General features: G+C 48.0%; 1 protein-coding gene across 2 annotated transcripts in view; it reads right to left on the bottom strand.

Moving 5' to 3' along the window:
• The window catches only part of MLIP (muscular LMNA interacting protein), a 446,927-nt gene that overhangs the window by 112,878 nt on the left and 307,266 nt on the right, over positions 1-26,783 (bottom strand). For both annotated transcript variants that reach the window (XM_068281387.1, XM_068281389.1), the window contains 3 exons: positions 22,632-22,703; positions 14,514-14,582; positions 14,355-14,441 (listed from right to left, as the gene is read on the bottom strand). In XM_068281387.1, coding sequence (XP_068137488.1) covers positions 14,355-14,441; positions 14,514-14,582; positions 22,632-22,703 — 228 coding nt within the window. The remainder of the gene's footprint in view (positions 1-14,354; positions 14,442-14,513; positions 14,583-22,631; positions 22,704-26,783) is intronic.

The following is a 26,783-nucleotide window of genomic DNA, read 5'->3' as shown; positions in this document are numbered from 1 at the left end:
CGTCGCGCACGAAAACGTCACACCTGCTGCGATGAAAACGTTGCACCTGCTGCACCTAAAACGTCGCACCTGGTGCACCCGAAACGTCGCTCCATGTGACATTTTGGGCACACCAGGTGCGACGTTTTAGACCCACCCGGTGCGACGTTTTCATCGCACCGGGTGTGATGTTTCGCACACTACAAACAGCACTAAACTTTGCGCGCGATCAATAAAAGCTTTAGGTGTGCTAACTGCTTAGCACCCTAGTTAGCACGCCTCAAAGCTTTTAGGAGCACCCTTTTGTGAATCAAGCCCATTGTGCTTGACGTTCAAACAGAAAAGGTATTATGTCTAGTTAGTGTTTGCTGCTAGGAATATATAGTAAATGCTCTGTATTACATTACTGCTCAAATTAAAAATATTTTTGCCAATTAGATTCTCAATTGTAAGACAGATCATTGGTGAAGCCTCTGACATAAAATTGGAAAGTTGAATTATCTGCAGATGATGAACTCAGAGTTTTGAAGTAAAAATATGACACAGTGTCATGCCCTCCCTGACAACCTCTTTTCTCATAAAAAAGGAAACCTTCAGAATCTTACATTATTGCAATATGTCTCAGGTACTTATATTCTGGATGTAATATCACTTTTTAAGCAAAAGACAAAAGACCTCACCAGCAATGTTGCTGTAATCCTGTAATTCTTATATGCCAAAACACTCTTTTTGATGACAGTTTTACCACATTCCAACAACTGCCCTGTCATGGTGGTGACATCAAACATCAAGAAAAGTGTCTGTTTCACCTGCGGAGCAGGGTTATTTCTAGTCATTTTTGTACCCCAATCAGAGCAACACTACCCCTCCCCCATAAAAATAAATAAATAAATAAAAAACTAATTTTTTTATTTGCCAAGGGCAATTTAGGAGATTTGCAGATATTCATTATAGGAATCAGAGCTCAAAATCTACATTTTCCACGTATAGTCCCAAAGCCCAACTTATTCTACAAAACTATTTTTTTCTGAGAATAGGGGTTACATATGCATTCCTGGAATTATTTCATTGACTGTCAAATGAAACTGGACTTCCCATAAAAAAATCTAATTACAGGGAAAATGCTATAACCTGCACTACTATCTTAACTAACGTTAAGGCTAATTTCACACATGGGGTTGATTCACTAATACAAATAGCATGCCTTATCAAAGTTAACATGCCTTATCAGAGTAGCATAGCGAGTGCTATGAGCCCGCAGGGGTTTAGGGCAGGACGAGTGGATTGCCAATTAGCAGGCATAAGTTTGTAGCGCTCGCAATGCTACTTGGATAAGGCGTGTTATCTCTGATAAGGCATGCTATTTGTCTTAGTGAATCAACCCCATGGTGTGGTGTGACTTTCCTGTGGCAATTGCACTGTACTATTTCCCCTTGCACATTACCCTGCAGCAGACTATGGGAACAGGGTAATATACATAGATCCACCCCCACTCAGTGAGTGCTCCTTGCTGGAAAGGAAGTACGTCACTGGATCATCGTCGCTCTGCGAATGTGCTCCGCACTGCAATCTCGGTTTATAGTTCACACATAACGAATTGCCATTGACAATCATTGCTGCATAGTCTCTGCGGTAAGCATAGACCAGGGGTGTCAAACTCAAATAGATGGAGGGACGAAATGTAAAACTTAGACCAGGTCGAGGGCCAACAGTCATATTTACACCCCCCCTTTTGGAATGATCGCACAGACCTGACAGTGTACCGCATGTTATAGCTATGGTGTGACCCTGTATAGGAAGCCAGGTATAGGTGCCCCCAGTATAGGTTATTCAGGCATAGGCATCCCACTCACAAGCACATGCTCCCCCTACCCTGCGGTCTCTGGAATGCCAGATCCGTCCGCAATAAACTTACAGAGGTCCACAACCTCTTCCTCTCCAAATCCCTCACCATCCTCGCACTCACTGAGACATGGCTCACCCCCTCTAACTCTGCCGCAGAGGCTGCCCTCTCATACGGGGGGCTTCACCTCAGTCACACCCCCAGACCAGACAACAGGACCGGGGGAGGGGTGGGTCTGCTCCTCTCCCCATCCTGCACATTCCGTGTCCTCACTCCACCTTCCTCCCTACAATTCACATCATTTGAGGCCCACACTATCCGCCTCTACAATCCCCTCCCAGCCATTGTTGCAGTCTTATACCGCCCTCCAGGCTCCACACGACAATTTCTCGACAACCTTGCCTCCTGGCTCCCACACATCCTCTCCTCTGACCTCCCCACCATCATCCTCGGGGATTTCAATATACCCATCAATGAACCCAAGAACTCTGTTGCGACCCGGCTACTCACCATAGCCAACTCACATGGCCTAGTAACACACCAACGCCCCCACTCACACTGCACGTCACACTCTCGACCTTATATTCACTAAATCCACCACCATTGCAGACCTCGACATCGCACCATTTCCACTCTCAGACCATTACCTTCTCGCCTTCAACCTCCTCACGGAAGGCACCTCCAAACTACCCGCCCACCCACCTGGTCGATGGCAGCGAGACCTACGCAAGCTCAACCCTGGCGTCCTTGCTGACTCCCTCCATGGCCTATCCTCCACTCTCCCCACCCTAACCTGTCCTAATCTTGCTGCAGCTCAGTATCACCAAATTCTCTCATCAGCCCTAGAGAAAGCTGCTCCACCAATATTCCGCCGCAACCGACCCCCTAACCCCCAGCCCTGGCGCACTACCCATACTCGCAACCTCCAGAGGGAAACACGCGCCACTGAACGAAAATGGCGGAAAACTCGACTAAACCAGGATTTCCTACAGTACAAGACTAACCTGCAGCAGTTCCACACTGCCCTTGCTCATGCGAAGCAGGAATACTTTACCAAGCTCATCGGAGCACAAGCTTCCAATCCCCGGCGTCTTTTTAGCACCTTCAACTCCCTGCTTAAACCCACCCCCCCACCTTCTGTTTCCTCCCTCTCTGCCACAGATTTAGCCACCCACTTCACCAACAAAATAGTCTCCATCCGTCAGGAAATATCCAATCTTCAATCTTCACCTCCCACCTGCTCACAACCTACTCCTTCTCCACCCTATCCTCCCCTCACCTCCTTCACTCCTACTACCACTGAGGAGGTCAACCACCTACTGCAGACTTCCCATACCACTACCTCCCCCCTTGACCCTATCCCTTCTGATCTACTTCAGCCTCACTTCACGGATCTGGCCCCAGTCCTCACTACCATGTTTAACCTCTCCCTATCCACAGGCACCTTCCCCTCAGACTTCAAGCAGGCCACTGTACTGCCTCTGCTCAAGAAACCCTCCCTCGACCCCTCGCTACCCTCCAACTACCGCCCGATCTCCCTCCTCCCCTTCGCCTCAAAACTCCTTGAGCGTCTGGTTCACAAACGCCTGACCCAGTACCTCAATGCCAACTCACTACTAGACCCACTGCAATCTGGATTTCGGCCTGCCCACTCAACCGAAACGGCTCTCACCAAAGTGGTCAATGACCTTGCCTTAGCTAAAGCTGAAGGTAAATACACCATTCTCCTCCTCCTTGACCTTTCAGCAGCTTTTGATACAGTAGATCATCCCCTACTCCTCCAGTCCCTCCAATCCATGGGCATTCACGATCTCGCCCTGACCTGGCTTTCATCCTACCTCTCCAACCGCTCCTTCACGACCTCCTTCAATGAGTCCTCGTCCACCCCCAACCACCTCTCAGTGGGAGTCCCCCAAGGCTCGGTCCTTGGCCCCCTACTGTTCTCCCTATACACATCCTCCATTGGCAAGGTTATCTCCTCCATGGGTTTTAACTATCATCTGTATGCAGATGACACTCAAATCTATCTCCACACCCCTGACATATCCACCACTACCATGGACAAGGTCTCCTCCTGCCTATCTGCCATCTCCTCCTGGATGTCCGCTAGGTTCCTAAAACTAAATGTAGACAAAACGGAATTTATGATCTTCCCACCCCGGTCATCCCTGGACCTCCCAGATGTGCAGGTCACTGTTAACCACACTACTATTCACCCTACCTCTCAAGCCCGCTGTCTGGGTGTCACCCTGGACTCCGCACTCTCCTTCACTCCCCACATCCAAAACCTCACAAAGTCCTGCAACTTCCACCTTCGTAACATCTGTAAGATTCACCCTTTCCTGACCCCTGCCACCACCAAACTCCTTATCCATGCCCTCATAATTTCCCGCCTCGACTACTGCAATGCCCTTCTGTCTGGACTCCCTAAGACCCGAATAGCCCCACTGCAGTCCATCATGAATGCGGCTGCCAGAATTATCCACTCCTCCCATCGCTCCACCAGGGCGGCTCCCCTCCGTGAATCCCTCCACTGGCTTCCTATCCAGTCCAGAATCAGATTCAAGATATTGTGTCTGACCTACAAATCCATCCACAAAACCTGTCCAACCTACATTTCTGATCTTACTCAGAGATACACACCAAGCCGCTCACTCCGCTCCTCCAATGAACTTCGCCTGACCGTCCCCCGCATCACCCAGTCCCATGCACGCCTCCAAGACTTCTCAAGAGCCGCTCCGACACTATGGAACTCCCTACCTCCACCCATTAGGGCAGCCCCCTCCTTCAACACCTTCAAGAAGGCCCTCAAAACTCACCTTTTCACTCTTGCCTACCACCCCTCACAATTGCTCTAAACCCACAGCCGAACTCTGGTCCCCTACCTCTCGTGTCCCTACCTCTCCCTCTAGATTGTAAGCCTTTGGGCAGGGTCCTCACTCCTTTTGTGTCCTACCTGATCATGCACCTCTATTACTGTGCACCCATGCTATGCATTTGAGTGAACCTAACTTGCCTAACTCCATGCTCCCATCCAGTGACTGACTAAGCATTACCTTGTACTCATACTGTGCTGTGTGATCTGGTTTTCTTGTATTCCTGTATTGTCATATTGCTGTTTGTCACCCCTAAATATTGTCTGTAACCTAAATTAATGTCCAGCGCTGCGTAATATGTTGGCGCTTTATAAATACAACAAATAAATAAATAAATAAATAGGTGCCCCATGTATAGGTTAGCCAGGTAGGTACTCCCAGTATAGGTAAACAGACATAGGTGCATACAGTATAGGTTAGCTAGGTAAGGGCCCCAGTATAGGTTTGCTAGATAGGTGCCCCCAGTATCGGTTAGCAAGATAGGTGCAACCAGTATAGGTTAGTCAGGCATAGGTGCCCCAGTATAGGTTAGCTAAGTAGGTGCCCCCAGTATAGGTTAAATAGGTAGCTGTCCCCTGTATAGAATAGATAGGTAGCTGCCTCCAGTATAGGTTAGATAGGTAGCCGTCCCCAGTATAGGTTAGATATGTAGATGTCCCCTGTATAGAATAGATAGGTAGCTGCTAGTGTTGGGCGAACACCTAGATGTTCGGGTTCGCGAACGTTCGCCGAACATCGCCGCGATGTTCGGGTGTTCGTGCCGAACTCCGAACATAATGGAAGTCAATGGGGACCCGAACTTTCATGCTTTGTAAAGCTTCCTTACATGCTACATACCCCAAATTAGCAGGGTATGTGCACCTTGGGAGTGGGTACAAGAGGAAAAAAATATTTGAAAAAGAGCTTATAGTTTTTGAGAAAATTGATTGTAAAGTTTCAAAGGAAAAACTGTCTTTTAAATGTGGAAAATGTCATGTTTCTTTGCACAGGTAACATGCTTTTTTTCGCCATGCAGTCATAAATGTAATACAGAGAAGAGGTTCCAGGAAAAGGGACCGGTAACGCTAACCCAGCACCAGCAGCAGCAGACGTGATGGAACAGGAGGAGGCGCAGGAGGAGAAGGCCACGCTTTGTGAGACACAACAACCCAGGCCTTGCATGAGGACAAGAAGCGTGCGGATAGCATGCTTTGTACCGCATTGCAGTCATAAATGTAATAAAGATAAGTGGTTCAATAAACAGGGACCACGCGGCAACGCTAACCCAGCAGCAGCAGACGTGATGGAACAGGAGGAGGCGCAGGAGGAGAAGGCCACGCTTTGTGAGACACAACAACCCAGGCCTTGCATGAGGACAAGAAGCGTGCGGATAGCATGCTTTGTACCGCCATGCAGTCATAAATGTAATAAAGATAAGTGGTTCAATAAACAGGGACCACGCGGCAACGCTAACCCAGCAGCAGCAGACGTGATGGGACAGGAGGAGGTGCAGGAGGAGAAGGCCACGCTTTGTGAGACACAACAACCCAGGCCTTGCATGAGGACAAGAAGCGTGCGGATAGCATGCTTTGTACCGCCATGCAGTCATAAATGTAATAAAGATAAGTGGTTCAATAAACAGGGACCACGCGGCAACGCTAACCCAGCAGCAGCAGACGTGATGGAACAGGAGGAGGCGCAGGAGGAGAAGGCCACGCTTTGTGAGACACAACAACCCAGGCCTTGCATGAGGACAAGAAGCGTGCGGATAGCATGCTTTGTACCGCCATGCAGTCATAAATGTAATAAAGATAAGTGGTTCAATAAACAGGGACCACGCGGCAACGCTAACCCAGCAGCAGCAGACGTGATGGAACAGGAGGAGGCGCAGGAGGAGAAGGCCACGCTTTGTGAGACACAACAACCCAGGCCTTGCATGAGGACAAAAAGCGTGCGGATATAGCAGCAATGCTTTTTGCTGCCATGTAGCCATAAATGTAATACAGATGAGAGGTTCAATAAACAGGGACCGGAAACGCTACACCATCCCAGATGTTCATTGGTCATGTTACTTGGTTGGGGTCCTGGAGTGTTGCATAGTCATTTCCAATCCAGGATTGATTCATTTTAATTTGAGTCAGACGGTCTGCATTTTCTGTGGAGAGGCGGATACGCCGATCTGTGACGATGCCTCCGGCAGCACTGAAACAGCGTTCCGACAGAACGCTGGCTGCCGGGCAAACCAGCACCTCTATTGCGTACATTGCCAGTTCGTGCCAGGTGTCTAGCTTCGATACCCAATAGTTGAAGGGTGCAGATGGATTGTTCGACACAGCTACGTCATCTGACATGTAGTCCTTGACCATCTTCTCCAGGCGATCGGTGTTGGAGGTGGATCTGCACGCTTGCTGTTCAGTGGGCTGCTGCTGCATGGGTGTCAGAAAATTTTCCCACTCCAAGGACACTGCCGATACCATTCCCTTTTGGGCACTAGTTGCGGCTTGCGTTGTTTGCTGCCCTCCTGGTCGTCCTGGGTTTGCGGAAGTCAGTCTGTCGGCGTACAACTGGCTAGAGGAGGGGGAGGATGTCAATCTCCTCTCTAAAGTCTCCACAAGGGCCTGCTGGTATTCTTCCATTTTGACCTGTCTGACTCTTTCTTCAAGCAGTTTTGGAACATTGTGTTTGTACCGTGGATCCAGAAGGGTATAAACCCAGTAATTGGTGTTGTCCAAAATGCGCACAATGCGTGGGTCACGTTCAATGCAGTCTAGCATGAATTGAGCCATGTGTGCCAGAGTCCTACCAGAATCCTCATCATCCTCTTGTGAGCATTGTGATAGTTGTTGTGATGCATCATAGTCGTCACCTTCCTCCTGGTCTGCTTCTGCTGACCATTCGCGCTGAATTGTGGAAGTCCAACGTGCACCGCTCTGGCCCTCGTCAGTGGTGGCATGAAATTCCTGCTCCAACTCCAGCTGTTCCTCCTCCTCTTCTTCGTCATAGCTGCTGGGGCCAGCGTTCCCTGAGGCGGATGGCCTGATGTTGGTACCATCACGCTGATCGTTTTCTCCTTCAGATTCCCCCAGTTGCATCATGACAGCTGTTTCCTTGATTTTCAACATTGACCTCTTCAGTAAACACAGCAGTGGTATGGTAATGCTGACTGAAGAGTTGTCACTGCTCACAAGCAACGTGGATTGCTCAAAATTTTGGAGGACTTGGCAGAGGTCCAACATGTTGGCCCAATCGGATCCACAGAAGCTTGGCAGCTGTCCGGATGCGCCTCGGTACTGCACCGTCATGTACTGGACCACTGCACTCTTCTGCTCACAAAAGCGGGCTAGCATGTGCAGCGTAGAATTCCAGCACGTAGGGACATCACACAGCAAGCGATGGTGGGGGAGATTGAAGCGCTCCTGCATCTTGGCGAGTGCCCCCGAAGCAGTACTGGAATTTCTACAATGTTTGGCCACTCGACGCACCTTCAACAGAAGATCGGCCACGCCTGGGTATGTCCTCAGGAACCGCTGAACTACTAGGTTCATCACGTGCGCCAGGCAAGGGATGTGTGTCAGCTTAGCCAACCTTAAAGCGCAAATGAGATTACTCCCATTATCACACACAACCATGCCCGGTTTCAGGTCCAGCGGTGCCAGCCACAACTCCGTCTGTTCCTTTATTCCCTTCCAAATTTCCTCCCCTGTGTGCTGCTTATCCCCAAGGCAGATCAGCTTCAGCAATGCTTGCTGACGCATGCCAACAGCTGTGCTGCACTGCTTCCACGATCCTACTGCTGCTGGGTTAGCGTTTCCGGATGAGGTACAGCTTTGAGATGCGTTGGAGGAGAAGGAGTCAGAGAGGTAGGTGCTGCAGTTGTTATCCAGTGGGAGGGATGGCGGTGCAGCTGTTTGTGGCGTGGGCAACACCCGCGCCGTAGCAGGTGAGGAATCGCTGCCAGGCTCCACAAGGTTCACCCAGTGCGCGGTAAGGGAGATGTATCGACCCTGGCCGAACGCACTCATCCAGGTGTCAGTGGTGAGGTGAACCTTGCAGGCAACGGCATTCTTCAAGCTTCGGGTTATTTTGCTGACCACGTGCTCATGCAACTCAGGCACTGCAGAGCGTGCAAAGTGGTAGCGGCTGGGAACCACGTAACGTGGGATGGCCACTGACATCATGCCCTTGAAGCTGTTTGTCTCCACCACTCGATATGGCAGCATTTCGCAGGCCAGAAGCTTGGCTATGCTGGCTGTTACTGCCACGGCCCGGGGGTCATTTTCTGGCAATTTCCTCTTGCGCTCAAACATCTCCGACACAGACAACTGAACCGTAGCGCTGCACACGGAAGGGCTGTTGGTTGTTGTGTTTGATGAAGACTGGGAGACCTCAAGAGCACTACTCCGGAAAGTGACAGTGTCAGCGTCGTCTGATGTTTGTGAATGTTGTGAACCATGCAATGGCTGGCCTACCGCTGCTGCTGAGGCGGGTCTGGTGGTGAATCTGGTGAACCAAAGGGAAGCAGTGTTGCTGGTACCCTGTCCTGCCGAGTTTGCCCACAGAGTGGGATGTTTTGATAGCATGTGGCGGCTCATGCTGGTGGTGGAGAGGTTGTTAATACTTTTCCCCCTGCTCAGGCGGGTCTTGCACACCTTGCAAATCGCCATGGTAACATCCTCAGTGCAGTCTTCAAAGAAAGCCCAGACTTTGGAGCACCTGCCTTGCTGGCGATTTCTGTTTGCTCCTCTTTTGCCTCTCACTTGAACTTCCACGCTTGTGGTGCCTGAAATTGCGCGCCGCCTACCTTGTGGCACAAGGCGAACTCGTGCAGCAGTGGGTTCTTCAACAGACTCATCTGTGCTGCTGCTACGACGGCGATGTTCTCGTTCACAAACAAAACCTGGGTCTCTGTCCACATTGTCCATACCCTCCTCTTCCATCTCCTCAAACTCGTCATATGTCATTGTGGGGGGCCGCCGCCGTGGAGTAGAGCTCCCCAGAACAACCTCTGCGCAGCTCACTCCAACGTCGTCTTCCAGATCTTGTCGGCCGACCTCCTGCAATTGCAACCCCTCCTGCCCAACTTGCTCTGGGATTTGGGTTTCCGAGTCCTCCTCGGACTCGCCTTGTATTTCAGTGCGCGGTGCATTTCCCACAGTTAATGGTTGTGAATCCGGGCACAACATTTCTGGCTGTTCCTCCATTGACCTTTGAAAGGTGGAAGTTTGTTGGGCTGGGAATAGCTCCTGCGAATACCCCATTGTGTCCTGAGGTAATTCATCGGACTGGTTATCTGGCAGTTGTGTGCGTGGTGTCGCTGCCGGTTGTGTCAGCTTTGTGCCCACTGGCTCCTTGTAACTGGCTGAGGACTCGGACCTCGTGCGTGATGTGCTGGTGCTGCTTAACCCACTGCTGGACGCTTGAGAGGTCATCCAAGTAATTATCTGGTCCTGTTCTTTTGGATTTGTGAGGGTTGTTGTCCTGGACAACATGGGCGGTATTGAGTGGGTTTTCTTGGGTGCTCCCCTGTGGCCTGTACGTGAACCATCAGGGGAAACACCTTTTCCCTTGCCCCTCCCTCTTTCACCGGATTTCTTCCTCATTTCACTTATCCTTACAGTACACGTTGACTGGCAGCAGTACAGTGGCAGTACAGAAATGCTATACAGTACCACTATTCCCAGCAGCGACACAGAGCACAATGCTATACAGTGGCGGGTGAGCGGTGTACCACTATTCCCAGCAGCGACACAGAGCATAATGCTATACAGTGGCGGGTGAGCGGTGTACCACTATTCCCAGCAGCGACACAGAGCACAATGCTATACAGTGGCGGGTGAGCGGTGTACTACTATTCCCAGAAGACACAGAGTGGCAGTAAACAGAATGCTATATAGTGTGGCTGAGCGAGGTACACAGAGTGGCAGTAAACAGAATGCTATATAGTGTGGCTGAGCGAGCGGTGTACTACTATTCCCAGCAGACACAGAACAGTAAACAGAATTCTATATAGTGTGGCTGAGCGGTGTACCACTATTCCCAGCAGCGACACACAGCACAATGCTATACAGTGGCAGGTGAGCGGTGTACCACTATTCCCAGCAGCGACACAGAGCACAATGCTATACAATGGCGGGTGAGTGGTGTACCACTATTCCCAGCAGCGACACAGAGCACAATGCTATACAGTGGCGGGTGAGCGGTGTACCACTATTCCCAGCAGCGACACAGAGCACAATGCTATACAGTGGCGGGTGAGCGGTGTACTACTATTCCCAGAAGACACAGAGTGGCAGTAAACAGAATGCTATATAGTGTGGCTGAGCGAGGTACACAGAGTGGCAGTAAACAGAATGCTATATAGTGTGGCTGAGCGAGCGGTGTACTACTATTCCCAGCAGACACAGAACAGTAAACAGAATGCTATATAGTGTGGCTGAGCGGTGTACCACTATTCCCAGCAGCGACACAGAGCACAATGCTATACAGTGGCGGGTAAGCGGTGTACCACTATTCCCAGCAGCGACACAGAGTACAATGCTATACAGTGGCGGGTGAGCGGTGTACTACTATTCCCAGCAGACACAGAGTGGCAGTAAACAGAATGCTATATAGTGTGGCTGAGCGAGCGGTGTACTACTATTCCCAGCAGACACAGAACAGTAAACAGAATGCTATATAGTGTGGCTGAGCGAGGTACACAGAGTGGCAGTAAACAGAATGCTATATAGTGTGGCTGAGCGAGCGGTGTACTACTATTCCCAGCAGACACAGAACAGTAAACAGAATGCTATATAGTGTGGCTGAGCGGTGTACCACTATTCCCAGCAGCGACACAGAGCACAATGCTATACAGTGGCGGGTAAGCGGTGTACCACTATTCCCAGCAGCGACACAGAGTACAATGCTATACAGTGGCGGGTGAGCGGTGTACTACTATTCCCAGCAGACACAGAGTGGCAGTGAACAGAATGCTATATAGTGTGGCTGAGCGAGCGGTGTACTACTATTCCCAGCAGACACAGAACAGTAAACAGAATGCTATATAGTGTGGCTGAGCGAGGTACACAGAGTGGCAGTAAACAGAATGCTATATAGTGTGGCTGAGCGAGCGGTGTACTACTATTCCCAGCAGACACAGAACAGTAAACAGAATGCTATATAGTGTGGCTGAGCGAGGTACACAGAGTGGCAGTAAACAGAATGCTATATAGTGTGGCTGAGCGAGCGGTGTACTACTATTCCCAGCAGACACAGAACAGTAAACAGAATGCTATATAGTGTGGCTGAGCGAGCGGTGTACTACTATTCCCAGCAGACACAGAACAGTAAACAGAATGCTATATAGTGTGGCTGAGCGAGGTACACAGAGTGGCAGTAAACAGAATGCTATATAGTGTGGCTGAGCGAGCGGTGTACTACTATTCCCAGCAGACACAGAACAGTAAACAGAATGCTATATAGTGTGGCTGAGCGAGGTACACAGAGTGGCAGTAAAAAGAATGCTGAGCGAGCGGTGTACTACTATTCCCAGCAGCGACACAATGACTGGGGGGACCCTGGCTAGCGTGGCTGGAGCGCAAACTACCCTGCCTGCCTACCCAAAGCTAAACCCACAGACAAATGGCGGAAATATGACGTGGTTCGGGTATTTATTTACCCGAACCACGTGACAGTTCGGACAATCAGAGCGCGTTCGGGTCCGAACCACGTGACCCGTTCGGCCAATCACAGCGCTAGCCGAACGTTCGGGGAACGTTCGGCCATGCGCTCTTAGTTCGGCCATGTGGCCGAACGGTTTGGCCGAACACCATCAGGTGTTCGGCCGAACTCGAACATCACCCGAACAGGGTGATGTTCTGCAGAACCCGAACAGTGGCGAACACTGTTCGCCCAACACTAGTAGCTGCCTCAAGTATAGGTTAGATAGGTAGCTGTCCCCAGTATAGGTTAGATAGGTAGCTGTCCCCAGTATAGGTTAGAAAGGTAGCTGTAACCTGTATGGATTAAATAGGTAGCTGTCCCCTGTATAGATTAGATAGGTAGCTCTCCCCAGAATAAATTAGATAGGTAGCTGTCCCCTGTATAGAATAGATAGGTAGCTGTCCCCTGTATAGAATAGATAGGTAGCTGCCTCTAGTATAGGTTAGATAGGTAGCTGTCCCCTGTATAGATTAGATAGGAAGCTGTCCCCAGTATAGATTAGATAGGTAGCTGTCCCCTGTATAGATTAGATAGGTAGCTGTCCCCTGTATAGATTAGATAGGTAGCTGTCCCCAGTAGGTAGCCAGCCTGCCGCCCCTTTTTCCCTGGCCACCGCTCCATTACCTCCTAGAGTCGGCGGCCCGTCCTGCACAGAGGTCCGCTCCCTGAGCCTCTTTGCATGCCCGCCGCCATGGCATGCAGCAGTGATGTGATTGTGAACACAGCAGAGCGTCTCCGACCTAGAAGGTGCGTATACAAGAAGTACTTCATGTATACGCGACATTACCGGGAGAGACGCTCTGCTGTGTTCACATCACTGCTGCATGCCATGGCACCGGGCAGGCAAAGAGGCTCAGGGAGCGGACTTCTGTGCAGGATGGGCCACCGACTTCAGGAGGTAATGGAGCGGTGGCCAGGGAGTAAAACCCCTCATGTCGTTAGGCGGAGCAAGGGAGTGATAGAACGTAATCACTCTCTATCACTAATACAAGGAGGGAGGGCAGTGCAAACTTACTGTGGGAGGGGGCGGAGCCGGGAGCATGGCTGCGGGCCAAAATCCATGTTAATCAGGAAAGCACTTGCGGGCCAAGTTTTCTGGTGCTGCGGGCCAAATTTGACCCGTGGGCCAGAGTTTGACACGTGTGGCATAGACCCAGGGCCGGGCTGAGGCAGAGGCGAGAGAGGCTCCAGCCTCAGGGTGCAGTGTAGGAGGGGGCGCACAACTCACTCAACTATCATACCCCTATTGTGTTTAAAGCAGAGAGAAATAAGAAAAGGGGATACATGGCAGTGACTGCAAGCCAGATAACTAGAGATTAGGGTGTTGGGGGCCCTGGCGCCTCTTAGTCTAATAGCAATCAGTGTGTGAAGGCTGGGGTGGTAGGGATGGGGGGCACACTTTGGTGTCTTAGCCTTGGGTGCTGGAGGACCTTGTCCCGGCTCTGCATAGACCATCTGGCAATGCACGGCAGTATGTGGTGATTTAACTACTTCCATTGCACCCCATTGTGTTGCAATAAGTGTGCAAGGTGACATAGACTTTCACTACCCTAGCAGAGCCTTGCGGTAAAAAAAGTTAACGCAATGCGAGCCAACACGATATGTGTGAAAGAAGCCTAAAGGATAAGGGAACCTTCATAGTGTTATTAATCCGCAAATAAGCATTGAATTCACATCTGTACATATTCATTTCTTGTAGGTGTCACAGCTGGAAAAAAAGCAGCTACATAACAACCCTAGGCCCACTGAGCATGTGTTTTTATGATATATTGGTGTATTAATAATTATTTTAAATATTATGTATATTTATTAAACTGTGCTCACTCTTCTTTCCTTAGTCTATAACTAGCTAGCATAGGACCATCTAAACACATTTGAATATGCTGTAGATGTGTATTTGTCTCAAACTTCAGACCTGAACTGAAGGTAAGCTTTTTGTCTTGTTTTCCCATTTGTGCTATAGCTTTAGTAGTTACCATGGGTAGTGGGTCATCATGCAGCACCTCATCAATGGCTGCACAAATCTCCTCAGTCTGTTGTCTAAGCAGAGCAGGCGAGCACATCTGTGAAAGGAAGAATGTTAAATTTAGCTTCAGAAATCAGATTTAAAGAAAAAGAAAATGTCATCAATTTACCTCACTGTGTGTATCCATATCTTCCTCGCATGTTGTATTATCTCTGGTTATTGCGGCTTCATCAATTGCCTAGAGAAAAACATTTTTCTGTTTAACCAAATTTCTGCAATATATCATATAATAGAATTTTATGGAAATGTATGAGACCAATTACATGACTGATTCAAAACAGATTGGAAAAACAAATGTTTTGCAGATGGATCATAATATACCGAAAGCATTGTTAGAACATCACATTAGATAGAAAGTAAACTAATGATTGTGAAACAGAAACTAAAGCATAAGCAGAAGAAGCCACAGGCCAGAACCAGGGCCGGATTTCTGGCAAGGCCACATAGGCCATGGCCTAGGGCACCAGAAATTTAGGGGCGGCTCAGTGAGGGACAGTAAAGCTGTTCTATGCAGCCATCCCTATCTGCAAGGACTGCTTTAACCTTTGAACTCTCTGTCCTGTGTACTTGTGTCGTCCCTGCAAGACCTGTAAGCTCTATACTGCAGGTACACTTCAGCCTAACTCTCATGGTGACACAATGGGTCCATCATTAACCTCCCTGCCGTTATAAAAAAATGCTGCGCACGGCAGGGAGGGTGTTTTTTCGCATTATTTTTTTTTTTTTAGCATGTAGCTAGCCTAGCGCTAGCTACATGCTTCCCCCCTCCCTGCGGCGTCCCCCCGAATGCGCCGATCGCCGCCGGCGCATATACCCATCCGGAAATCCCGTTCTGAACGGGATTTCCAGGAGGGCTTCCCCCGTCGCCATGGCGACGGGCGCGATGACGTCACCGACGTCATCGACGTCGTGACGTCAGAGGGAGTCCCGAACCACCCCTCGACGCTGCCTGGCACTGATTGGCCAGGCAGCGCACGGGTCTCGGGGGGGGGGGACACCCTCTGTCGCGGCGGGTTGCGGCGAATCGGCGGGGAGCGGCGGCGATCGTAAGTTACACGCAGCTAGCAAAGTGCTAGCTGCGTGTAACAAAAAAAAAATTATGCAAATCGGCCCAGCAGGGCCTGAGGAATCCTCCGCGGCAGGTTACCCCGAGCTGAGCTCGGGATAACCGGCAGGGAGGTTAATGAGATGGCAAACATAACGTAAAAGTTCTTAAGGAAAATATAACTTATAATTTATACGTGTATTACTGAAATAGTTATTGTCTGTGACATCCAATGATGTAAGTACAATCCTCATTGGGGCACACAGAGATAATAACCATACAGACGGTATAGTTGGCCTTGGGCGGTAAAAAATACAAATCCGGCCCTGGCCAGAACTGGAAAACTCTTGCAATCTCAAGTACGATATTACAGCAAAAGAGCTAACAGCAAATTCAGGTACAGAAGGGCCTGATGCACAAAACACCAGTAATATTGCCATGTGCAGGGTGCAACGGGCAATATTACCGGTTGTAATGCAGGCAGAGTACTGTGTGTTATGCAACTAGCATGCCCCGTGGTACATTGGTATTATGCATTATGTTTCTCACTCAACATTCTCTAGATTATAACAATCCTCTTGATTGTAAGCTTGCAAGGTCATTGACCTCCTCCTATTGTTTCTTAATTTGCTGTCATTTTCCATAGGAATGTGCACCAGTTTGAGTGATATCTCAAACCACACATTAACTACATGTGTATTTGTACTTGTATTGATGGATGTCCTGATTATACAGTGCCTTGAACTTTTCATGTATATATGTTCCTCAATGTTTGTTTTGTACTATGTAGAGCACTATATGAATACAAATAATAATAATTGTAACACCCATTACCTTAGCAATGTTCATGTTAGTCATGTACCATGGGTTGCACTAATTGTGCAATGCTTGGCACTCTCCTGGTGTTAGTACCCAGTAATATTACCATGTGCTGCCTGCACTAGACAATATTACCAGTGGTTCCTGCATCAGGACCAAATTGTCTACTAAATCTAAGTGATTATGTGATTTATATCAATGCTGCAGAAATGTTTTTGTAACTTTAGGCTAGTCAAAATAATTTTCTCTGTTCCAATAGTAATAGTAGCCAGCTATGTGTTTCCAAAGCTGACTGAAAGCTGAAAGTGTTTTTCTTTGTAAGCATAGACACTGTCCTTTCTCCTGACAACACATAAATGTAGCTGCATGTGTAATTAGCCAAAAACAATATCATTTAGTCCTCTATTTTGGTTTTATTGAGGTTAATTCACAAAACGTATAGATTTACTTCATTTTCACCCCTGCTATAAAATATCTTATCAGCACTCTCTAAGCAAACAGGAAAAATAAAATCACTTCAAAAAAATTGTTTTTGATTAAATTACCTACTGTATTTCTTTTCTTGCCTTATTTTAATGCTTTTCATTAAAACCTGACTGTAATATTCCAATCTGTAGCTGTAGGTTAATGTACTGTATTTCTACATTTTCCAGACAAACTCTTTCCTGGTATTGCAGCATGAAATGAATTCAAGAGCAAAGAAAATGCGCAGTATGCACAGAGTTTGCCCAGGCTGCTCATGCCAGGCCCAGGAACAAGTATGTTGCAATAAGTGCAATACAAACCCAGTAAACACATGTGGAGATTTGCAAGAAATTTAACCTAGGGAGAAGAGATACTGCCAGCAGTAAAAATTTCACCATGTGATAAATGTCAGAATGTAAATCAGGGATTTAAAATATTTTACAATGGGCAAACACTGACTAAATCATTTATACATAATTATTGTAAAAATGAAGCACTTTTTTATTGCATTATTTTCACTGGAGTTCCTCTTTAAGGAGTGGTGCTTTAAAGCTAAATGCAGATGTACTCTACCTAACACCCTGCTGCGCAATGAACAAAAAAAAATGTGGCAGCTACATAACCTTTGATCTGTCCATAATTAAATTACTATTTAAGAGGCAAAAGGCATGGTCAATAATGTATTATGTTCAAACTCTATGGGTCTTAATCACGATAATATTACCCTGTGCAATTACCTCTTTTCTATGTCACTGTCACTAACAGTAGGTAGGAAAATTTTGACAGATCTGACAGATTTTGGACTAGTTAATCTTGTTATGGGGGATCCTCAGTATTTACTTTTTTTTTTTTTTTTTACACAAAAGCTCTTCCTGGAAAGGATCTATACAAAGATGCCAACCACTAGCTCTACTTGTGTGCACACTGTTTTGGTGAACTGAGTCACTGCTAGTCAGAAAACACTGAGAATCCCCCTGAGGAAGTGGAATAGTCCAAAACCTTTCAGCTTAACTACATACTCTAAATGCCAGTGACACAGGAACAAGAAAGTAATGAATATTGCATTTTACTCTGGGACAAATGAACATCTCATATATACTTTAAATTGTTTATAATAGTCATCCTTTAAAAACCTCATCTTCAGGAGGCTAGTCATGTGTCTCAATTTTCTTGCTCTTCTATCAAATTGTTTTACAAAAGAAAAACATATATTCCTGCTCTATCTTCTTGACATTCCTCTCCATCGGACATTCTTCTAATTTAAATACTGTACTCTGTCATGACTCTAAATTGGTGTACTGACTTCTCATAGTTCCCTTTTTTACATATGAGACTTATGTTTATGTTCACGCATGTTTATTTAGATTGTTTAAAGAGAACCCGAGGTGTGTTTAAAGAATGTTATCTGCATACAGAGGCTGGATCTGCCTATACAGCCCAGCCTCTGTTGCTATCCCAAACCCCACTAATGTCCCCCTGCACTCTGCAATCCCTCATAAATCACAGCCGTGCTGTGAGGCTGTGTTTACATCTGTAGTGTCAGTCTCAGCTGCTCCCCCGCCTCCTGCATAGCTCTGGTCCCTGCCCCCGTCACTTCCCTCCAATCAGCAGGGAGGAAAGGGATGCAGGCGGGGACTGAAGTTCTGCAGGAGGCGGGGAGAGCAGCAGACTGACACTATAGAGATAAACAGAGCCAGCTCTGACAAGCTGTTTGTCAGCAGCGTGGCTGTGATTTATGAGGGATTGCAGAGTGCAGGGGGACCTTAGGGGGGTTTGGGATAGCAACAGAGGCTGGGCTGTATAGGCAGATCCAGCCTCTGTATGCAGATAATATTCTTCAAACCCACCTTGGGTTCTCTTTAATGCAATGATGGCCATGTTTCTGCAATGCCACTCTTAGCTTATTGAAGCATGGTCCCCTTCCCAGTAGACGCTATTGCCTTATCTTGGCGACATTGGAGCCATTGTCAAATAGCCTGTACTAGCTTAGGAAAATTGTATGAAGTGTCATCGATGGAATTGGAAACCACAGTTCATACATGTCCTGATTTTCATAAAACTGGTCTAGTCATCTTTTTGTTCTTTATATTCAAATCCATTCTCTAAATGAGATTAGCACAGTAATTCTCTCTCTTGACTGAGCTATCTCCTTCATTAAGCAAATCCTATACAAAGAAGCCATCAAAATCCTAATCCATGTCCTAACTGCTCCTGCAATAGTGTTGTCCATTATCTAAATCCTCACCTCTAAGATCTATCATTACACTGTTAGGCTCTGCCCCTCTCATTACTATGCTACTGCTGCTCTAGTGCACTCTCTATTAATACCTTCAGTGGCATTCAATACACCTGAGAATGTTATTCATATTCCCATGCTTTCCATTCAATTCACTTCACACCTCACCAGGGCCGTGCAGAGGGTCTTTAAGTGGGGGGTGCTCAAATTTTAAAAAAGGGGCCTGGCAATGCCTTCCCCCACATACCCCCCCCCCCCCCCCCCCCACACACACACACACACACACACACACACATTTATAACAGTATCAGGCAGACTTCGTGTCTCCTTCCAACCAACTCTTTTGGTGCTACCACCCTCAAATCAGCAGTGATAGGTGCCCACTTTTAGTTGGTTAGAGTGGGCACAGTGGAGCCCACAGTGGAGGCACAGACTCACCTTTCATTACTGGGACCTCTGTCCCTCTTGATCAGCATCCAATCCTCTTTTCAGGCAAATAAGTGGTTACCAATATGCAGTGGTTGCTAAGCATTAGTAGATGCAAAACTGCAGTAAGTGCCAAGGTGCAGTGGGTGCCCAGATGCAGTAGATGGTAAGACACAAAGGTTCACTTTGTGCTCAGTTGCAGTGGGTGCCAAGATACCAAAGTAAAGTTTGTGTCAAGCTGCTTTGGGTACCAAGGTCCAGTTTATATTGGGTGTTTATTTGCAGTGGGTGCTATGCAGTATTGGGTGCTGAATGAGTAGCAGATGGTGATAAACAATAGTAGGTGCCATGTGATTGCTAATTGGTACAGGGATCCATGTGAGTAGGGAGTGCCATGTGTGCAGGGCCGGGCCGAGGCATAGGCTGGAGAGGCTCCAGCCTCAGGGCGCAGTGTAGGAGGGGGCGCAGAATTCATTCAGCTGTCATTCCTAATTTTGTTTGAAGCAGAAAGAAATAAGAAAAGGGGATACATGGCAGTGACTGCAAGCCAGATAACTAGATATTAAGGTGTTGGGGAGGTTGTGGGCCCTGTGACGTCTCTTAGTCTAATAGCAATCAGTGTTTGATGGCTGGGGTGGCAGGGATGGAGGGGCGCACTTTGGTGTCTCAGCCTTGCGTGCTGGAGGACCTTGTCCCGGCTCTGCATGTGTGGTCTGGTTGTGTGCCATGGGAGAGTACTGAGTCTCATACGGGTTCAGACCAAGGATGGGTACTGGGTGCTATTTGGGTGCTGGCCGTGGACTGGTACTAGGCTTTGGAACTTGGTGACGTGTGAGTACTGTGCCATGTGGGTGTTGATTATGGGGGTAGGTGGGTCTTAGGTGCAAATACTGAGTGCCAAGTGGGTACTGGGATTGAGTACATGGTGACATATGGGTGAAGGATGCTGGCTAGTGGGGTATTAGTTGTCATGTGGGTGCTAAAGGCAGATGCTGGGTGCCATGTGGGTTCTGGGTGCTGGCCCAGGGCGACATGTGTATTCTGGCTGTATGGGCGTGTATCAACCATCACGTAGGTGTTGATTGCAGGTACTCAGTCCCTTGTGAGTTCTGGGTGCAAGTACTGGATGTCATATGTGAGTGTTTGGTGTGGGTGCTGGGCACCAAGTGGAGGCTTAGTGCAACTGGAACTACTGCAGATGAAACATGTGGGTGTGGGGTGCAGGTACTGGGTATCACATAGGTGCAAATACTTGGTGCCATGCCTGCACTGGGTGCTAGCTATGGGTGGGCATTAGGTGTCATGTGGGTTCTGAGTGCAGGTACTTTGGGTGCTAGTACTAGTTATGTGAGTGCAGATAGTGGGTGCCATGTGAAGGCGGTGTGCAGGTGTGAGTAGTGAGTGCCATGTTGGGGCTGGGTGCAAGTACTGTGCCATGTGGGTGCCAGCTATAGGGTGAAGGGGTGCAGGTACTGGGTGTCATGTGGCTGTTTGATGCAAGTACTAAGTGCCATATTGAGGCCGGATGTGAGTATTGGATGCAGGGTGCTTGGTGCAAGTACTGGGTGCTTGCTATAGTGGGGGTTACTGGTTGAGTGTAATGTGGGTGCTGAATATTGGTGGGATTGATGTGGGTGCAGGGGGTGGGAGATCACTGTGGGTACTGCTATGAATAGCATAGTTGCTGCTAGGGGAGGTCGAGGTCAGTGTGGCTGATGGGGGAAGGGTAGGTCACTGTGGGGAGAAGTAACTGTGGGTGCTGTGGAAGGTAGAGGCCAGTATGGGTGCTGGAGAGAAGGGAGGTCGCTGTGGGTCCTTTGGGGGAGATCACTGTGGGTCTCGGGAGGTAGAGGTCAGTATGGGTGCAGGGGGTGGGAGGTCACTATGGGTGCTGCTATGAATGGCATAGTTGCTGCTAAGGGAGGTAGAGGTCAGTGTGGGTGCTGGGTGAAGGGTAGGCCACTATGGGTGCTGTGGAAGGAAAAGATCAGTATGGGTGCTGGAGGAAGGGTAGGTCACTATGGGTGCTGGGAGAAGTCAGTGTGGTTACTGGAGGAGGGAGTGGATGCTGGATGTTGGGAGAGGCCACTGTGGGCGCTGGCAATGGGAGAGGTCACTGTAGGTGCTGCTTTTGGGATGGGAGGTCCCTGTGGGTGCTGCAGGGGACAGGAGGGTAGCCACTGGGGGAGGTAAAAATCACTGTGGGTGCTGGGGGAGGGATAGGTCAGTGTGGGTGCTGGGGTAGACAGGATCACTGCTAGAGCTGGGGAGGGAGAGGCCACTGTGGGTACTAGGTGGAGGGAGAGGTCACTGTGGGTGATGGGGGAGGGAGGGGTCACTGTGGGTGCTAGGTGGAGGGAGAGGTCACTGTGGGTGCTAGATGGAGGGAAAGGTCACTGTGGGTGCAAGGTGAAGGGAGATGTCACTGTGGGTACTGGGTAGGGAGAGGTCAGCATGGGTCCTAGGTGGAGGGAGAGGTCACTGTGAGTGCTAGGGGAGGGAGTGGTCACTGGGTACTAGGTGGAGGGAGAGGTCACTATGGGTGCTGGGGGAGGTAGAGGTCAGTATGGGTCCTAGGTGGAGGGAGAGGTCACTGTGAGTGCTAGGGGAGGGAGTGGTCACTGGGTACTAGGTGGAGGGAGAGGTCACTATGGGTGCTGGGGGAGGTAGAGGTCAGTATGGGTCCTGGGTGGAGGGAGAGGTCAGTATGCCACACGAGGAATCCTGTCTGGGCCTCTTCACTTAAAAGTGTCCCAGGCGGGGAGGAGCTTCCCGCGGGTGGGCGGGGCTTATCTGGGTTGGGGGCGGAGCTTATTTTGAGCAGCGAGAGGGGCCTTTTTTGAAGATTTTAAAAAGGGGGGTGCCTGGGCACCCAGAGCACCCCCCTGTGCACGTGCCTGCACCTCACAGTCCTTTTATACTCCTGAACTCATACACCATTACTCTCCAATGACTGCCCCAATGCAGCCTTCCCATTCATCTAACAAGAATAATTCCTCTTTCCTGTTATATATTGTTTAGGAAGATAATATATATATATATAATTTAATATTATAAATTCCATTAATGCAGAGTTTTCCTCACACCTCTGTAAAATAAAATAATTTGTATGATGAAAGCTCAGCTGTACATTTCACTTCAAGAGTCCAGAAAGGAAAGCATTTACTTGTATTTACAATATTCTCATATGCATTAGAAATATGAATGTAAAACTTGACAAGGAAACTTTTACTAACCTTCTGATCCCGAAGTAATGTATTAGTAGGAATTGCGGCAAAAGCTTTGTAATTTGACTTGATCTTGTATGACTGAAAGACATAAAATGGTTACGTTATGTCACTATTCTTTGCGTATTTCGGATATTTCCGGCTAATGTTCTCTTTTGTTGATAAAGGGGTCCATGGTGAGTTCACAATGTTGGATTAATGAAATGCAAATAAAGGTTGAAAGATAACTTAGAAGTGTCTAGTGTAATATTTATGTTACTTCATTATTTGGAGACCCATTTCCTACTGTTCATCATCACGTATTCATGCATGTGTTAAGAAAATGCGCCATTTGTTTTGTCTAGTCACTTTCTTGTGGTGGTTGCTATGCCATCTGTTAAAGTGGACCTAATTTACACTAAATGTTTGGCTGCCTTCCAGTCAAATCATTCTAGTTAAAGAGCTAACTCTGTTTTCATCAATATCATGCTTTCTAAGCCCAGGAAGGTTCTTTGCTGTGACAAAGGGTTTTTTACACCTTCCCACTCAACATAAACCTATAGTGGTCTTTATGTTGATACAAAGACATGACAGGAGTACAGGGTATAGCACAGGGCCGGGCCGAGGCAGAGGCAAGAGATGCTCCAGCCTCAGGGAGCAGTGTAGGAGGGAAACACATTATTCACTCAGCTATCATTCCCCTATTGTGTTTGAAGCAGAAAGTAAAAAAGAAAAGGGGATACATGGCAGGTTGGGGTGGGTGGGGCTAAGTAATTTGTTAGTAACATGGCTTATGCTTGCTTTAAGTTTGTGATCGGAGTTTACTTTAACGTGCACGTTTTCTTACTATACATTTTTTAACCAGGTACATCCAAGTAATTATAGCATTAATACAAGATCTATAAGAAGAACAATATAGTTATTTTTATGCCATACAAGTTATAAGGCTTTCTGGTACAATAGTAATGTAAAAGGCACTTTTGCTACCTGACAAAGTGATGAGCTTCAAAACGCCACTCTAGAAAATGTCAGTTGCATTTTGGTCCTTTAAGTTGGATTGAACAGATTTTGCCTCAAAAACTTGACCTTCACAACCATTTTTCAGCTGCAGGACATTTTTATTTTAGAAGATATGGCATGTTTTATTAGAGGATAGGGCATGCAACCAATTTTCCACCATGTAACATTTATTCAAAGGATGAGCTGTGATGCCATTTTTCTATCATGGGTCCTGGGTTCATAATTTTGTCTGGTGCTGCCAGCCCCCCTGTTTTTTTTCCTTTCATCATATAACAGGGCCAGTTATGAACAATATTAGTTACAAATATATTTTTGGAAAATACTTCTTCACTCCTTTAACCATGTGCTGGGGAGGGCAACTGGCAAACACTGCATAAAAGGACAGAATCTTTGGCAACATAAGCATCTTGATGATCTCCAGTCTCCCCAAGGGGTTATAACAAGGATGATTGGCACCCTTCAAGATTCTTGTACATTCAGTAATTCATTTAGGATAATTATGGGTCTATATTATTGCTGCTAAGCATGATTCCTAAATATCTGACTGCCTCTTTGCTCCAGATAAAGTTAATGAGTCTCTGTATTTCTATTTTGGACTTTTTGGAAAAGCCAACATGCATTTTTTTTTTACTTTATTGATTTTGACATTTGGATAGATGCTAAATTCTTCTAATATTTGTAGAGCTTTTTGGATTGAGGGGGGTGACCTTGTCAGAGTTAGTGACAGTCCAAATAAGCAAATAATTTATGATTCAATCCTTTCATTATGATACCCTCTATCTATTTTCCGCTGTATTAGTGGCTCTAGGCAGAGATTGAAGAGGAGAGGAGACAGAGGACACCCCTGCCTCACACCATTTTGTAAACAAAATTCCTTGGTAATACAGTCAGTTTCACACAGGAGAATTGGCTTTCATACAACATTCTAATTTTCGTGATGAATGAGATACTTATACCACAGTTTTCTAGTGTTTAATAGAAGCTCAAGGAATATCCCTTTTAAAATGCCTTATCAGAATCAACTGCAACTACTATTGCCTCTGTCTTTCTTATCTAAACTCATGAGTGACGCTGACTGCTGTGTTAATGTTTTCTTACATAAGCCTTTTTTTCCTAAAGCCAATCTGCTGTTTACTCATTATGTGATCCCCAGTTTTTTCAAGCCGGGAAGCTAGGATCTTAGAATACATTTTTACATCTATCAGGGGCGTCTCTAGCCATTTTGTCACTCCAGGCGAGAAATCCTGTGGCACCCCCCCCCCCCCCCCGTGATTGCCCCCAGTCCCATACCCCGTACCCCTCATGGTGAACACCACTCCTGTGGTGAACCCCACCCCCAAGACCCCCGAAAAATCATAATGCAGCAGCGTTTCACCAGAAAATGTACTTATTTCGGCATGGGTTCACCAGAAAATAGTTGTTATGCAGCAGAGCGTTTCACCATAAAATATACTTATTGCGGCATGCACTCACACACACCACACACAGTACACACACACACACTATACACACACACACACACACACACACACACACACACACACACACACACACACACACACACACACACACACACACACACACAGTACACACACTGTACACAACATACACACTATACACAGTACACACACACACACACACACACACACACTAGACATGCACAGCACAGTACACACACTATACACACACACACACTAGAGTTGGGCCGAACGGTTCGCCGGCGAACGGGGTTCGCGCGAACTTAGGTGGTTCGCGTGCGGGTACCGCACGCGAACCTTTTGCGGAAGAAGTTCGGTTCGCCCCATAATGCACCTGAGGGTCAACTTTGACCCTCTACATCACAGTCAGCAGGCCCAGTGTAGCCAATTAGGCTACACTAGCCCCTGGAGCCCCACCCCCCCTTATATAAGGCAGGCAGCGGCGGCCATTACGGCCACTCGTGTGCCTGCATTAGTCAGAGTAGGGCGAGCTGCTGCAGACTGTCTCTCAGGGAAAGATTAGTTAGGCTTAACTTCTTCCTGGCTGCATACCTGTTCTGTTCAGTGAGCCCTCAGCCCACTGCATACCTGTACTGTGATCCTGCCACTGCATAGCTGTTCAGTGATCCTGCCACAGCATACCTGTTCTGTTCAGTGAGCCCTCAGCCCACTGCATACCTGTACTGTGATCCTGCCACTGCATAGCTGTTCAGTGATCCTGCCACAGCATACCTGTTCTGTTCAGTGAGCCCTCAGCCCACTGCATACCTGTACTGTGATCCTGCCACTGCATAGCTGTTCAGTGATCCTGCCACAGCATACCTGTTCTGTTCAGTGAGCCCTCAGCCCACTGCATACCTGTACTGTGATCCTGCCACTGCATACCTGTTCAGTGATCCTGCCACAGCATACCTGTTCTGTTCAGTGAGCTCTCAGCCCACTGCATACCTGTACTGTGATCCTGCCACTGCATACCTGTTCAGTGATCCTGCCACAGCATACCTGTTCTGTTCAGTGAGCCCTCAGCCCACTGCATACCTGTACTGTGATCCTGCCACTGCATAGCTGTTCAGTGATCCTGCCACAGCATACCTGTTCTGTTCAGTGAGCCCTCAGCCCACTGCATACCTGTACTGTAATCCTGCCACTGCATAGCTGTTCAGTGATCCTGCCACAGCATACCTGTTCTGTTCAGTGAGCCCTCAGCCCACTGCATACCTGTACTGTGATCCTGCCACTGCATAGCTGTTCAGTGATCCTGCCACAGCATACCTGTTCTGTTCAGTGAGCCCTCAGCCCACTGCATACCTGTACTGTGATCCTGCCACTGCATACCTGTTCAGTGATCCTGCCACAGCATACCTGTTCTGTTCAGTGAGCTCTCAGCCCACTGCATACCTGTACTGTGATCCTGCCACTGCATACCTGTTCAGTGATCCTGCCACAGCATACCTGTTCTGTTCAGTGAGCCCTCAGCCCACTGCATACCTGTACTGTGATCCTGCCACTGCATAGCTGTTCAGTGATCCTGCCACAGCATACCTGTTCTGTTCAGTGAGCCCTCAGCCCACTGCATACCTGTACTGTGATCCTGCCACTGCATAGCTGTTCAGTGATCCTGCCACAGCATACCTGTTCTGTTCAGTGAGCCCTCAGCCCACTGCATACCTGTACTGTGATCCTG

Source organism: Hyperolius riggenbachi, chromosome 4 (assembly GCF_040937935.1).
Source record: "Hyperolius riggenbachi isolate aHypRig1 chromosome 4, aHypRig1.pri, whole genome shotgun sequence".
Classification (NCBI taxonomy): domain Eukaryota; kingdom Metazoa; phylum Chordata; class Amphibia; order Anura; family Hyperoliidae; genus Hyperolius; species Hyperolius riggenbachi.
Note: the sequence above shows the minus strand (reverse complement) of the source record. Positions and strands in the feature narration are given on the sequence as shown.